The sequence below is a fragment of the Adelges cooleyi genome, unplaced genomic scaffold, assembly GCF_023614345.1.
Source record: "Adelges cooleyi isolate 19-005CV unplaced genomic scaffold, UGA_ACOO_1.1 ACOO_flye_CR_arks_rails_tigmint_CR_PRNA_9, whole genome shotgun sequence".
NCBI lineage: Eukaryota > Metazoa > Arthropoda > Insecta > Hemiptera > Adelgidae > Adelges > Adelges cooleyi.
The window spans coordinates 11,702,125-11,719,895 of NW_026096579.1; the positions used below are offsets into that span (position 1 = coordinate 11,702,125).

The window sequence follows — 17,771 nt, forward strand, 5'->3', positions numbered from 1 at the left end:
CGGACAACGTCTGTTTTGCAGTGCGGCGGAAATAATTGTTAAAACAATAAGATACAATTATTGCTGAAGCTAAAAATTGTGGCCGTTTCTTATGAAAAAGTATCATTTTTTTTAAATACTTTATTCGTTCATAATGTATTTTAAATTGTTTGTGCACGGTATCATTAAATTTACATTCTAATTTGTGTGTCCGTTTTACGGTGCACCTTAATTGCACGACTACTGTTAAATAGTGAATACTTTTCAGTTTTCATATCAACTGCTTCCCGACCCCGGGAAAATCCGTAATGTGTGATGTGTAATATATTTTGTATTAACAATTTATATATTTTCTATAATATTTTTATTTGCGTCGTAGTGTAAATTTTCTTGTTATTCAATTATTTAGTTGTAGTCTTATTAGTCGATGCACCTATACTTGATTTTCATTAGCATCACGACCAATTCACCGGATACTTAAAGGAATAGGCGTAAATTATAATGAGAGTGCGATTTCAGAATGAGAATAATTTGTATTTTGAAGTGTGTTTCTCTAAATTATTTGTTAACTTATTGTCTCGCTTATTTAACTTAGTAGATAGCTGTTATAAGATCAGATAATTATTTTAAGACTGAATCTAGCTGATTTCAACAATATTTCAATTTTATAGTTTAGCGGTGGTTTTAAAATAAATTACTGTGGTTAGGGCTATTCGTAAAATCGTTATATTTTTTATAGATTTATTAGGTTGCCTGTTTAATGTTGGTAGGTATACACTTAATCATGGTTTGTAAAACTATTGTAATAGAGCATATATAATATGTAGCCGTTTAGGAGGAGTTTGAATACTTACACACGGACAGAAGAAAGATGTATAAATTATATATATATATATATATATATATACAACAAAATTGTCATCTGTCTTTGTCCGAAACGTAAATACTGCATATTTAACTGTTCCGTATCGTCGATAATGATTGAGCCATGAATACAAAACGTGTGAGGTGCACCACTAACCGTCATCTTGTAAATATCGTTTTTAAGGATGTGAGCTACAGGATTCACCCCTCTAATGGCAGCGAGAAACACCCGGGTGGTACCGAGAAACTACTGGCACACGCGACCTCTGCACCCACCGTCAATTATTCATTCGAACACATACGCTGAGAGAACCTTAATACTTGAGAGCGTGGTGGTTATTTGGTAGGTACACATTTTGTAATACTGTTTCGAGATGAAGTTATCATATAACATACATTATATACTATAAACACTAGATGCCAGTATAAATAGATAGCCTCGGATTGTTTGTGTACATATTAAGTGATTTCGCATTTTAGGACTCGTCTCTTAATTAATCTCAGAACTGTTTTTTGGAAATATTTTGTCGTTTATGAAAAAAAAAAATACGTAACTCGCAGAAAAAATGATTTTTAACACTACACAAGAAATATCATCTACATCACCTAATGAAGCATGTATGTACGTATAATATAGTGAACAATATCTGTTAATTTATATGTTGACACTTAACAGTTAAAAATATAAGTCAAATTCTGGACTAGATCTATTAATTGTGACGATTTACTAAAATATCTGCTGCCTATAATTAATTAGTATATAATCACAATTATATTTAGAATATTAAATACATTTTTTATTATATTACATTATAAATATTGCAAGATTATAAACTATACAATGGCATATGACAGTATTAAATAAGTAGTTATTTTTTAGAGAAAAGTGCAGTATAAATTATTTACAAAAAAACATAGGTATACACCTAAAACTTTTTATAGTACACGTTTATAAAAAAATGCAATGAAGAACTATTACAAAATAAAATATTTACGCGTATAAAAATAAAGTATACTATATTAAGTATTAAATCGATTTTTATAAAACTTAGTACATATTATTTTTATCTAGGCGAGTAATCATTTTGCACAAATGTATTTGCTATTTTTTGGGTACCGTGATATGCTGAATGCTTGTGGTGGTAATGATGTTGGTAAGGCATATGGTATCCGGTCGTTACGTCTGCTGCCGAGTTTTTTTGGTGTAATCTACACAACAATTATACATATTTATATAAATATAAAATAATAAAGTATTCCGGTTTTTTTTTCAAACCCTAATCTAAAAGTCGATATCATTAGATATACCTATTTACTTATCTGTCATAATTAGTCAGTAGACATTTTTAAAAAGGCATAAGAACAAATACTTCAATATATTTGATCTGACTATAGTTAGTCACACAATTATACGTGTACTTATCGATGTTTGGAGTGATTTAAGAGTGAATTTTAATTTAATAATGGAAATCTCAAATCTCTAAATATTTGTCGATTAGTCTATACTAAAATGCATTTCAGCGTCAAAATTATAATATATTATATGTGAGCAGTGGCTACAGTTGGCAACCAAACCCTACGTACTAGGCGCCACGACATTAATAAAGTAAGATTAGTCGCTCAGTTGCGCTTTTGGCTTTTTGTTCCGGTGTGTCGTTTCTACTGTCACCAGTCACGCTCTTATGTCTAAACAGCGACTCTTATGCTAGTTTAAACCTTGGTGGCTATAAGAGAAGACGTGGAGGAGAAGAAGTACCTGTCGTATCCGTGAAACGGTGAGTAACCGTGGTGAGGATACGCCGGCGATGGGAATATTGGTCCGTAATTGCACACTTGGCCTAGGTAAGGGGCTGCTGAAACGGTAGCCGTGGCGGTCGGCGCTTGAGGTTGTCCGTGCATAGTAACTGTCAGGTGGGACGGCGATGGAGACGATGTCGATGACGACGACGAGCTATCACTGTTATACATGTTATCCACGCCTAGAAAAAACAAACGAGAAAATTAATTACTCCATCATTAGCCGATTTAACGACACTAAGGTATTATTATTTACAAAGTAGTAAAAAAAAAACAATAGCTTCTCGCTATCACATCTAAGCTAAAAATGGGAGGAAATTTAAAAAACTCTTTATCGAAACCCGTTGATAGTTAATAGTTAAATTAATTATATTGTTATTCCTTTCCGACTGATAAAATAACGTGAATAAAAATAAAAGAAGTTAAGAAATAGAATATAGACCGCTAACCCTGACTCTGACCTAGGAATTTGCTTTCTAATAATAGTATAATCAAAAACTAGAGTTTAAACTAATTGTAATTTAGTTAATTGTTAAAACGCAGAGTCTCCTTCTTGAACTAAAAATATAGAATACCTATAATGTGTGTTTCGCTATATTTTCACATAGTTAAAGTGTGTTTTTTTAATAATAATAATCTTTATTGCAACAATACAAAATATATAATATTTTATAACAATACTGCAGCACTCCTAAAAGCTTAGCTTGTGCTGGGGAATTTTTAATAAACACTTATTTCTATATTGGAGAAATGAGACTATAATAGTAAACTAATCATTTTAAGGCATAGTTATTACCTAGTTATAGTATTGCTTTAGAGTTCAATTAATTTGTTAAGTGTTGATGAAATAAAACGTTTACAGTGAAACATAATGCTTATGCTTGAATAATTTCCCATTACATAAAATTATAACTAAAAAAAATGTCTATAAGTAGCGTATTCCGTTGACGTGTTTAGATGTTCATTATGTATCGACGATAATGGTACCCACGGTAAGGAAGTACACAATATTAAATCCACTTGAAAATATAACAATATACAAACTACGCTGTATTCTAGCTGTATGGGAAAACATCTATAAAGTATATTTAACGTTTTAATTTTCGTATTAAAATATTACATAATACTGAATACATTATATCGTCTGTTGTTAAAGCTGGTGTAACGTATTTAAGCATCAGAGAACTTCTTCATAAATAGGTACCCACGAAAGCGAAATTAATATAATATTCAATTATAACAATAATTGCAATTAAAGTGTTTGTTATTTTTAGCAATTTGATTGCGATTTGCGGGTTATGATCTCATATTTTACTACAGCTTTAAATTTAATTATATTTTATGTTTAATATTCACGCATTATTAATTAATATTATTTTATTTTATATGCTTATTAATTCATAAATAATAATATACCTAACAATAATACGAATGAATAATGATAATAAAAATGAATAATTACTAATTTCGGCTTTTATAAACGCTAAAACATACTTTGTATTAGAAATATTTGTGTTTATTTTTAGGTTAACGACTAGTAATTAAGATGTCTGGATGTTTTATGGGATTTTTTTTCTCCCTAAACGTTAGTTGATGCCGAATAATTTTTGTCTACGTGTGACCACGAATATTTGTGACGCGGTATGGTACTCATCCATCATTCTAATGGGATTCGCCGGCCGTTTGAAAAAGCATAACGCAAGAAGCTGCACATACATTCACACTGTGTATGAATTATATACATTATTAACGCATTTGTTTAGACGAACATTGATAATTTGGCGAGACCTAATGAACTTCAAAAAATTGTTCACATTTTGTAACCCTTTAACCATGAAATAATACACTCTCTCAACTTTGTATATATACGTTTAATTGAAATCAAGAAAAAAAGTTATTTTTATCTGATATGATACTATTAATATAAATATTTTTTACGAATTTTGTTTTTTTTTATTGTTTTACAAATTAAGATCGGTGATACATGTATTATGAGCAATAGAGATATGCGTACTACTGCACAAGAATCTCATGTCGGAAACGCCAAAGGCACACAAGACGTCACATAGTTTGACATAACTGTCGGTCGGATACTCGGTTTACAAAGATATTTTTATTTATAAGTTATGATATTTGTTTCGTTTATACATCTTGTGTTCAGTGTTCCTTTAAACGTTTGTGTTGTGCTGCAATAAATTAACCAACGAACCCACACCCGTGACAGTTTAAACGAGACAAATTCATTTGACTTATTAATTTTATTACGTGTACATGCCCAGTAGTGGTAAAACACAGTATATTCAAATTTTACAATATCTTTTTTAAAATTTGGGATATTTTTTAAATCAAGATATAGAAAACTATATATTTCGTTTTCAGTATTATAAAATTGGTCAAATTTGTGTTCAGACAGAATAATAGAAAATATCAGAATATAAAAAAAATGTAATTACATTGACAAAATACGTAGTCGGACCAATAAAAATTATGATTAATATAGGGACATATACCATTGTATGGTATATTAATCATAATTTATTTATTTGGTACAACTATGCGTTGAACCGTTGTCTGTGTGCTATAATATCAATAACATAATTTCAATTTTGTTTCCGCCTGAAGTTAATTATTTGTTATTTATTATAACTCAGATTTTCATTTCAAATTATATATTTTCTTAGTAAAGAAAATTTATAAAATGTTTTGTTAGCGGTAATCTCATTAACATCATGTGTACTGTGTAATATTAGTCCCATTAACCAATAATAGTATTTAAAGTGAAGGCAATTCGTATATTAATAAATGAATTTCAGATCCTAACAGTGATGCTTTTCTGTTCAGGGTTGAAACTAACGGCAACTAACGATTGGGGTATCCGACTAAATCTAAATGAATATAATATTCGATTTAATTCCACGTCAAGTTGGAAGCACACGATTATTGTATGATATTAATTCTTCTTTGGTAGAATAGTTTTCGCAAAGTACTGCGCGTTATGCCCATTGCCCAAACATAAGACCCCTGCGTCTATTTTCGATACCACCCGAGTTCTTAATTGTCTCGTTTAGAGAGATACGGACGAGAGGCTGCTAATGTGACGGAACGCGACGCGGCTTGCCTATTTAGCGTTTCCCGAAAATATTATGATAAATGACTGCAATGGACAACGTGGGTAATTAATGACGGTAGTCCTCGGGTGCTGGTACGCCGTATTTGTAATCAACGTTATGCTCAAGTCTCCTCTGCACAATGTATGTAAGAATGGTTTTTTGTCACTTGTATTTTTAATGTTTTTTAAAACGTTTGACAAGATTTAAATAGTAACTTAAAAACCTTCAAGCACGCGCTCCGTAGCAAAAACACCATGTTCATTTTGGTTATCGTTAAAACAAACTCAAATATACACGCTGGTGGAGTTTTTAAAAGAAAGACTCCTATAATATTATTATAAACGACCCGTGAGACACAAGACAAAGCAGAAATCAATAAGTAAACGAATTTGTTTTCTTTGTTTCGTTCCTATAATGGCATATGTTCTGGAACCGAACCAGGAAAGCTATTAGCCGACGGATTAGGTCAGTCGGGAGACGTCTGGGCAGGTCAAGTTATAATTTGGAAGCAAAGGTCCAAGATTGTGAAGCAATCCCTTTAGGTAGAGAGTGATCAACCCATATATTAGCCATGTATCGACCGGGGCCAACTTACAAGTAAAAACGAAAATTGCCTTTTACATAGTCATCATCACGTAGCTTAACACCATCATAAGATGAGAGGGGGCATTTTTTATAGTGGATAATTATAATTTTTACAAAAAATGTTTACTCTTTAAGAATATTAATAGTGACTATTGAGGATGATTAAGGATGATAATTAAGATTTCATTGTTTAACTGGTCACAGATGACAATCTTTAGAAAATTATACTGCTATATTTTTGTTTTTTGTAATAATACTATTAACATTTGATTAAATTGTGTTACAATATCAAAAAATCTAAACTTGGATATAATTTCGACTGTTTTAGTTTTACACACACGCTGTTGCATATAAATACATGTATTTACAAGCCGACCAGATTTTTTCGGTAAATTGACTATGTACTAATTTTGTTATGTATAAAAACGAATAAATAACGTACCCAAACTTCCGGCCGACTCTTTATTTGGGAACTGACTGCAATTATTGTTGTTATGTATTCCAGAAACATTTTTTTTGCATTGCGGTTTGTTATTATTAGAGGCTTGTGTTTCGCCGTCAATAGCCATTGAGCCGCTGCGTAAGGAAAAAACGAACTATTAAAATAATAATAACGATTATAACGACTTCCTTAAAAAAATAATTTATTAAAATAATATCACACATGTGTTTCTCATATAAAAGCAATGTGTCTAAAAAAGGAAGAACTGTCATTTCGAAACTCTTCGGTAACTGGACGTTTATTGCGATTTATGTGTCAACTCACGTGGTCGTCGAACACTTACCACTACTGTCTGCCAAAAAACAGGGATTTTTTTTTTATAATTGGTTTGTGTGTAATGTGTACCTAATTTACCTAGAACAGTTTACTTCCAGAATGAATATATTATTCTTGAATGTATAATTAAAATGTAAGAATCGAATTGTTAGGATGGTGTGTAGGTATCGTGAACAGTGTAATACTTGCGAATTCAGTTCAATTATTTTAGAGAAGAGTAAAATAAAAAAAAATGTATAGAAAATCATTTCGCAATATTTTTAAAAGGAAGTCGTTTATGCATAATAATAACTAAGATTGACGTCATATAATGGTCAAATATTTTAACCGAAACAACTAACAAAAGACTATAGGTTGAAAGTGTTTTTTTGACATAAATATGTCTTATGAATTATGAGTTATGACTGTGTCTGTCAAAAATTTGCGAGACGTTTTTGTGACACAATTGGAGATGGGGGGGGGAGGAGGAGCTGGGACAGTGAGAAGTGTGGGAGTTTTGGGGATGACAATAAGGGAAATTGATAGTTCTTGGATAACTAATAATAGAGAATTAACTGATAATAAGACATATTCATGATCATAATCAATGTCTCTATTTCAAGCGAAATATTGATTTTTTTTTATTATGTTCACTATGTACGCTATTGATCTTACCACTCTTCGGTTTCGCAGTCTCTGAATCCCTTGGCAAATGGGTTGCTTGCTATTTTTAGCTGAGTAATCTAAACAAAAGGAAAATAGAAAAGAAAATGAATATCGTGTATACAAGTTAAAGTAATTTTTTGAAAATTAAAAATATAAATTAAAACTAACGCCAAAGTGTTTTCCAAACAATTACATAACATAGTTGTTAATTATGTTCAGTGAATTTAGGTATAGTTTATTTTATGGCTTTATGATATTGCAACAATATCTATACCTAGTGGTAAATAAATATGTAGATTTTATTTCTTATATATTTGTCCTACTATGTTACATATATTATAATGTCAGTGTCACCGATACAATGAACAAATAAATTAGCTATTATATATTATATTTATATACCAGGCTTATGCAACATATTTAAATGCCAAATATGGTTTTAAGAAATTATTTTTTTATAGTTATTTTATTTATTTTAATAATGAATCGTATCACATAATTTGAATCTTGATTGATGTTAATAAATTTATGACAATTGGGAAATATTTTATTGAAAAAGATCACACCACACACGTCATGTAAATCATGTAACTTACTCTGTGATTTTGATAAGCTGTAACTGCTGTGAATTTGGTTTCTGGGAACATAAATGTTTTAAAGTTGTTTGAGGAATGTGAAGGACCTTCGTCCCGTCCGGGAATGTATAGCACGTGAAATCTGGGCTGATACCGATGCATCGAGTTGAGAATTATCTAAAAAAAAAATCAAGTACTTTCTCAACCCCCGATAAAACGTTAACCTTAATTTTTAAACAGCGTGTGATATAGACGATAATTGTATTAGGTCCACTGCCGCAATTTTCTCACGACTATTTTCACATCACAACTGCCGAATAACATAATATAATACAGAAAACACTTGACTTACATGGCCGTTGTCATCCATTTGGTTATTGGTCAACTTGAGTTTGTCAAATGACACGACTTGTTTCAGCCACTGACTCCCGGACGCCGGCGAGTCTGGATGTATGTGCACCCTCGGAGGCGATATAGGATCTGATTTACCAGCTACTACCCAACTTGAACTGTTAATGTTTATGATGGATATTAATAAACAGGAATACATGTTTTTAAACATTTTTTTACAAATATGCTTTTTGAACCTGTGAAATGCGTATCTGTATCGTTTATCGTCAACTGGTACAAAATCCATCATAAGCATATACTCTGCTACTGGGTCTAGACCGAACAGTCGAACTTGGAATGTAGGGAACATTCTCCTACAAATCAAAGTAGCTTATGAAAAAAAAAAATTCGATTTTTAATATAATTATGCTATAGTGCAGCACGTTATATAATACTACAGAGTATAATACGTATGAAACGATAATTTCAACTTATTTTCGAAAAACTAATATAAGCGTGTCATTGGCAGTCATTTTGAACTGGTCGACATGTCCTCTTCTGCAGTTGATCATTATAGTTGTAATTAAAGCATATAGTGCTGGTGTTTTAATGAATTATAGGATTTCGGTAAAACCTAGGCTGTTACTTACATAGCTATATACTAACTCCTATGTACATATAATTAAGGTTTCGTACCGGCCTGCTTTAGTAACTATCATTTCCGTGCCCAGTTCGTTAAATTCCTCCCACAAGTGCTTCATTTCCAACGCAGCACCGACTCCGGACAATTTAGGATGTTCTTGATTATTTGGTACTGGATCTGACGGATTTTTATTGTCCTGCAGAGTTGTTGAGTACGAATGATGGGATCCAGGTTTAATGACATGAATATTGGCATTAGATACAGTCTCCAAGCATGCTACAACAAAACATTAGTTTACGAATTATGTATTATATTTACATAAAATAAATAATATTTAACAGTATAATATATTAGCATACACATACATAATATTTCGATTTGCATTTCTCTATATATCTATATTATTTTATTATATGTTATAAAAATTTATTTATATTTTGTATTTGAGATATCTTAAATTCTATTTTACTAAACTTGATATTATCGTATCTTTGTTGTGGATATAAGGTGTTATAATAAAATAAAATCTATACTATATTTTATTTTATTGAACAGTGAACACCCAAGATTAAGATTATAATTAACACGCTAATTACAACAAAAATTAAACTTATATAAATTATCTGACATAGAATGCGGCACTCTAGAGAACGGACTTAATAATAAATCACTTTGTTTTGTAAACGGTAGAGCAAACGTTTCGGTGTTCAGGTATTAAAAGCAATTTATATTTTCTTAAGTTTTAATTTCATTAAAAAAAACAATCATTCGTGGGGCGGAAAGGGAAAAGGGACCTCTGTCGCGAGAATCCAAATTGCAGGAAAGTCCAAAACATCGATCAGGGTTGGAACCAAATGTAAAAAAAAAAAATTATGTATTGTGTTTAAGGGAACTTTATTTGAATTTTTAGTGAAGTTTCATTCCTTATGCATGTAAAATAAAAAGTTGGCAGCATTTCAAAACTTTAGCGTTTTTTCTTAAAAAACCCTTTTTCCGAAAATAAATTCAAACAAATATAACTCTGTCAATTATCAAGATAGAAGAACCATTCTGGTCTCAACATTTGCAGAATTTGGAATAACCAGTAACTCAATTTGATTTTTGCCACAAGAGGTCTCCTTTTCGCCTCACATTTTGCTTTTCAACTTTGATACAAATGTGAGAAGGTTTGTATTTTTAAAAGTGGTAATGTTTTGAATCAACAAATATTTTAAAATTAATTTAAACTAAGGTTTTTATTTTATTTTTATAGTTACAATTTCAAGAGATTAAAGAAAAAAAAACTGTAATTATTTTTAAGTTTAGTGCGGAAAGGAGAAAATTGTGCATGTTATGTTTTCTTGTGTTTAGGCCTACAATAATTTAATAACTACTGGCCAAATTTCTTTAAAACGCCAGGCTATAGTTCAGAAATTGTCCCCGACGGTATTTTTTTAAATGGCCAATTGTTAAAAAAATTCATCAATCCCTTTTTAAAGAAAAACACACTAAAAATTAATATATTTTGCAACTTAAAGTTTTTAAGTTATAAATTTCTGAAAAATAATAAAATTACCTATAGTTACTAATTTGTGTGAGGTAATCTGTAAATCTGCAGACGAAACTAAAAAAAAAATCATGAACCATTCTACTAAGATAGCGTTGAAACTTTTCTTTGTATGACATTTTTTAGTGTAGTTTTTGTACTTGAATTTGGTATAAAAGTTAGACTGAATTTAGAATTGAACTTGATTTTTAATCATGAATCTCCTACTTGGCATAATAACAATTAGTCTTATTCGATGATGTGATGATAAATTGGCACACGTATGTATGTAATCTATGTGTGTTGTAATTAGTACAAAAAAATTTACCATTAGGTTTTTTGGTGAAAGTTAACACTAGACTAGCTTGTAATTGTCTAGTTAGAATAAATTGTAATTTTTTTGATAAGCCTTTATTAAAATATATTTTACATATATTTTAATATATGTATTTTATAAAATATATAATACATATCTATTTGACTGTTATAAAGTGGCTTTCCAGTAAGAATTAAAGAAAGAAATTCAGACAGTAAGTTAAGTTAATTACTGTTATTATGGAAAAATGTTTTAATTTTATATTAGGTAAAAGTATAAACATTTGACGAGTACCTTTTTTTTAAATTCACTAAAACGTCTATAGCTTTATGTTCTATATTGAAATATTTCATATATTGAATTGAAATTAAAATAAGATATTTTAGACTAAAATTACATACGTACATAATGTATATAATAATTAATATATTTAGAACCCAGTTTATTATACAAAATATCTAAGATTTGCAATGACTAATCGTTGATTTGTTGACTGTTTCACATTCCTAGGTTTTTTAACTAAGAAAAATGAATTGGAAAGTATGATTAAAAAATTGTTTAACTGTAGTTTAAGATTTATTTAATAGACAAAAAAATATTGATAGGATGACAAACTAACATTTTAAGATGTCAAGTTTTAATTATAGGTAACAGGCATAATATATTTTAATTTTTATATAAAATGAAAAAAAAGTCCTCTTTTTTTCTGTTTACTAGCAAAATATGTTTATTATATGATTGCTATAGCGCTGCCGACTGCTTACCTTCTATATCTTTCATGGGCGTATTATTGGATACAGACTGTGATGGCACTGTCCAATTATGATCGGCAGCGTACAGGTTTTGTTCCACGGACCCCGCGTCACCACCGGAACCGTAGGTGTTGTAAAACGGGTGCATTGCCGCTCTCGAAAAAAATATAGGTACTTATTACGTCAACACAATACTGTTTTCCGTTTTGTTTTTTTACAATGGCAATATGTTTATGATTTAAAAAAAACAAAAGGGTTTCATCGCATTGCGGAATCGTTACGGCGAAAACATTAATGACCTGAAGGTCGATGTCTAGACGTCAAAAAGCGCTTTCAACCGATGGACGATGATTTTTTTATTGCCCCAAAAAAAAAAAATAGATATTTCTCGCAAGTAAATCGGCCTGTCAACACGTTCGGTGGCCGTATGTAAATCGACGGGGTTGTTTGGCGAACGGTGTGGCGCAACAACAACAACAACACCGAAACTCTGGCGAACCTTTCACCAACACTGGTCCATTTCTCTGTCATCCCGTTTTGCTGCCGTCAAAAAAGCATTTTATTTTTATCGTCACCCGCACACTTCCACCCCTCTCGCCTTGGTTGCTGTACACATCGCCGCGCGCACCGTCAAGGGATTGGCCCGGACCAAGTATTGGCCGATCCCGCTGGGCGTACACACCCATCCCCGTACGGTACGTGGGCCGGCCCCTGATGGTTTTCCGCACCTTTTTTTCCCGGTTCATAGCTCTCGACATCATAAAACTGTAAAATATATATTTATGTTTATTGTTTCCAATATAGCTCCACGGTTTTATGAAATATCCGTTCCAAAAAATTCGATTAAACAGTCACTATAGGTAGTTAATAGTTACATTGTACATATCTTGTTCTTCTTCATACAGCTTTAGAGGCCATTGAGGTCCATCGCTGCCAAAAAAACTTTCCTCCATTTCTCTCTGTCCTGTGCTACTTCGCTAAAATGGTCTATCCCTAACAGTCTTAATTCATTCTTGCTTTTATCGATCCGTCTTTGCTTTGGCCTTCCTATCGGTATCTTTCCCGTGGAGTTCAGTTTTGAACATAGTTTGTTATTGATTTGGCCCTTATTATGTGACCAAGTCAGCTCAGTCTCTTGATCGAATTTCAGCTATTATATTTGGTTTTCCGATTATTTTATGTACTTCTATATTTGACTTAATTTCATACATTCCTGAGGAATTTTCTCTCCGTGACAGCTAGCTTTTTCACATATTCACATCGAGTTTTAGGCCACGTTTTACATACGTACATTATCACTGGTATTTCTAAAACTCTGCCTAACCGTTCTTTCGGTTTTTTCGATAACAATTAATGAATTAATCTCTATAGTGCGTAGAAATATTTGTTTCCAGCTGTAATGCGCTTAAAAATGTCTTCGTGGTTATCATTTATGTTACTTATGTTGGCACCTAGATACTTAATTCAAAAACATATTCTCCGACCAGTAACCCAGTTGTTTGATTCAATTGACGTCTATTCCTGGAGACATGCATATATTTTGTTTTGATCTCATTAACCGTTAGTCCAAGTTTTTTTGCACTTCTAGTCAAGGACTCCGTTGCTTTTCGTATGTATGTTTTGCTCACTTTCATCTAGTATCACGACGTCGTTTGCATATGCTAACAGAGGGATATTTCGGCCACACATGACTCCTTGATGCTCTTCCTGTAGTTTTTTAGTTTCATACTTGCTAATCGACACCTGACCGTCGGTCCTAACTCCTAAGTATGTGGAATTTAAAACCGATTATGCGGTACAGCTTTTCAAGAACGACCTACACGGAAAAAATACATACCTAGTTGGTCTAACTAAAATTATGGTTAATATAGGGACACAATACATTTCTAGTTGGAATAACTAAATAAACAGTTGGCCAAACTAAATTGTTTACAGGAAAGTGAATTTACTTACCTTTTAAATTCTACTTTTTCAATTAAAAAAATATATTTTCTTAACTATTGTGTAATATGTACAAAAAAAACCCCGGTAATTCTGACAAATTATCAGTGAATAATAGCGCAACATTCTTTATCGACTTTATAAATTCATCGTTTCTGATTCCAAAACCGTAAATAACCCATTTTCAAAAAAAGTGGGTCTTGGCACTTAGGTCGTTGTTCTTCAAAAGCTACGATATTATAAAAACAATACTGTGTAAATATAGTCGGGACATTAAATTAGTCATTAGATCTCTCCTAAGTTTTATTAAACGGGATACTTTTTTTTGAGAAAGCTGTATAGTATTTTTTTTAACATTTAGTATAAAGGCATGACAAATTTTAGTATCTATATAGTAGGTAACTCATATCCGTTTTTAATACTATAAAAAAATCTAATCCAAATCCACTGACCTTCTTTCGACATTTATCATTTATGGTGCGATTCTTCCGTATAATTGATGGTTTTATTTTGTTACTTTAAAGTCTTGTAATAATTTTTACATAATGATCATATTATATTATATTGATAATTGATTATTTTATTGATATGAATGTATGATTAATGTAATATTGTCTTAATATTGAGTAAAAAAAAAAATGAATAAAAAGAAAACTTATTTAAATGCTTAATCTTTTTTTGACTTTCTTAATTTAAAATACAAGTAGGTGAACTGTTGGTTAATTAAAACGAAAAATCTAATTGATATCTTTCGGAGTTTGTACAAGAGTTATAATATGCTAATTTTTCAGATCATGAATGGTATCTATTTGAAAGGTACCTACTCCGATTTCCGTAGAAGACTAAAAGTTAAAAAAAAAATCACATATTTTCATAAAAATCTAATATATCTAAATATTTACCTAATCTCTGCATAAAAACTAAAAATCGTTATTTATCAAATACCTACGGTACGCTATAAACTTCCGAAAATAATCAAAATTAAATGGAGTATTGGTATTTTTATATAATACTGATATATAATACTACTGTAAAATAATGCCTCTATTATATATTATTATATATATATTAGACTATATTATAGTTCAAACCTAAGAAAATATCATTAACCCTTTCCACTAGAATTCTCCTAACACATTTTAAAATTTTTGCATCGAAGCTTTTGGAAGTTTAATAAAATCACTCTGTTATAATAATTTATACAGACGTTTGACCCTACCTTACTATGCTCCACCCCCCACGATGGATAGGAGGAGGCCGGAATGGATATGCCTTATGACCGCACTGTGTTGTCTCTTTTAATTTAACTTTTAGGAATTATTTTTAAATTATCAATAATTACTCGTAGTTTTTGCCCAACTGTGTAAAACGTTTGTATTTACCAGCACGCCCTTGTCTTAATTTGTTTGAATTTTAATATTTTAAATATCAAATAACAATAATCCTTGTTGCTTTGTTTTATAATAATTTATTAGCGTATTCAATTTGAAGACATAGGTAAGTTTTTGAATACTATTGCTATTACGTACTGTGTAAAAATATTATAATATTATACAAGTACGTCTCGTTATGTTCTTCACGCACACCGAAATATTTTGTTTAACAGTTTAAGTGATTCTATTTTAAAATATCCAAATCGCCCAAGAACAATCTGACTACGGTGTCTGCTGCTGGTGTGTTATTATGCGGTGGTATAGTGGTTGTATACACGACCGCGGTGTTTTTTATACTCATTTTACGCGCGCACCTAATTTTTATTATACTGTTGAAATGTCTACGACGACTTCCACGCATCGAGCTGCAAGCGCATATTCATTTTTATAAACTTCACATATTTCCCTCGTGTTCTCTCGTTTTATTTTCTACGCACAACTCACACAGGAAATAAGGCCAATACGAGTTGTCATCGCCTAGCTCTCGTGCACACACAAACACATACACATACAAAAATTAATAACCCGCTGGATGAATTCAACGTCAGCTAGTTCTTCGTCCGGTCGTTTGTTAACTAACACGTTGCGTATAGCTTTATGTGATAATGGCTATTTGTTATTACTTATTAGGAATTGTTTCTTGATGGTTTTCTACAAGAGCAATATCAAAATACAAAGTAAACCGATGGACCGGAATATTATGAAATCTATAATATTTAATTAATGTAATTATTATTAGTTTATAGCGCAGTAACGTTTACGTTTAGGTATTGTATTTCTGTGGTGTAATAGCAAAACAAAATACGTTCGTTTTCAAGATTATTAAATTTAGCTTAGAGGTGGATAGGCAAAATTTTTGTTACCAGGGAAATATATAAAAAGGAGCAAAGCTACTTAAAAGTAGCTAGGTATACCTACGAGACCGAATAATGTGAGGCTTCGCTATATATTAGCAAACGGCAGTATATTATCTACAGGCAAACATATAATACTTATTTATATTTAGTTATTACTAGTAAACTATAAAATATATAAATATATTATAGTTTTATAAAAATTATATTTTATTTTAATTTTGTAAATAATTTAAATAATACACTACTATATAGGTAGGTATAAATTAATATAAAACGACCACAGAATTAACATACGATTTCAAACTGTTGATGTAATGTGTTTCTGGATAGTTTAGAGTTAAGAGACAAACCCATATGGCCTAACAGCTTTCATTTCATTGGACTATAAAATTTGTTATACATATAAAACTCGTATTCTACCACACTTCTAGTTAGCGTTTCCTCTTATCGCATAAACAATGTATGAAAATATAATATAATATATTATTATAGGTACATGCGGCATGCAGAGCATATTGTGATTATTTTATAAATTATAATAATAACTTTAAAAAACTATCGAATTTAGGAAGAATTAAGAAATCAGATACATAGAGGAAATATAGGTAGATAACTAAACATACAAATAATATAGGTAAAATAATGGCACGATAAAATGTATAGTCGGAATAACTAAATAAATTGTTAGGCTACCTAAATGTTTAGTTGCTCTAACTAAATATTTAGTTTACCTAACTATTATATGTAATGTGCCCTTTTAATAATTCAAAATCATAATTATAAATAATTCAAATCGCATATCTTTTTTTCCATGTACCTACTACCTAAAAAGACATCTAACTTAGGCATTTATATATAGGTGATGGAATTATTTTATCGTTAAAGGTAGTGGTTTGTAACGAAACTACTATTATTGGATTTAAATAAAGGTTCTTTATCGGGTAGGCTATAGGGATATAATAATATACAGTAGATACTATAAAAAATGTAAAAGCCACATAAAAAAATACCATCGAAACATCTATGTAAACAAACAAATTTATTATAAACATTTTACACCGACAAATATCGTCGACGACAAACGTTGAAAATAAAAATAGGGTTAGCTAGATTTGTTGACACAGGTTATATTAAACAGTGCACATAATATAGTAATAATAACAATAATGTTAAAAACTACGTCGAACAATATTATCCTGTGTGAACTGATATTATTGCTGGATGCTGACAGATTTTGAAATATCTCACGAGCGTCCGACACATACTTTTGGCATATTGAATCGACATTTAACTATATACGTACAACTTGTGTATATACATAAACATTCATATGTGTTTTTTTTAATGTACAACATAGCGCTTATAAATAGGACTAGGTAATATAACATTAAACATATCTTATCCTACACACGAGTTCTCTCAGTGAAGCCCAGTAATCTGTTATTACTGATATTAATTATACATGAAAAAAAAATACAATTTATATATATATATATATATATATATATATATATAAAACAATCTTAATGTAAAAAACAAATTTATAAAATCTTCAAATGTTCCCAAAGTCCTTGGAATTATATTCCTTGGACAACGTTTATTCTTTTAAGTCATGATATATTAAAAGTTTTTTCAGTTTTA

General features: G+C 30.6%; 1 protein-coding gene across 1 annotated transcript; it reads right to left on the reverse strand.

Annotated features, from left to right (window-relative positions):
* Positions 1-1,737: 1,737 nt before the first annotated feature.
* Positions 1,738-12,392, reverse strand: LOC126846955 (T-box transcription factor TBX1-like). Its single transcript, XM_050586870.1, has 9 exons — positions 11,912-12,392; positions 9,360-9,582; positions 8,921-9,037; positions 8,686-8,842; positions 8,355-8,510; positions 7,768-7,835; positions 6,778-6,911; positions 2,600-2,822; positions 1,738-2,052 (listed from the first exon to the last, which is right to left on the reverse strand). Exons 1-9 carry the CDS (start codon positions 12,045-12,047, stop codon positions 1,908-1,910), a joined length of 1,359 nt encoding a protein of 452 aa, XP_050442827.1. The 5' UTR covers positions 12,048-12,392; the 3' UTR covers positions 1,738-1,907.
* Between the last annotated feature and the right edge of the window lie 5,379 nt (positions 12,393-17,771).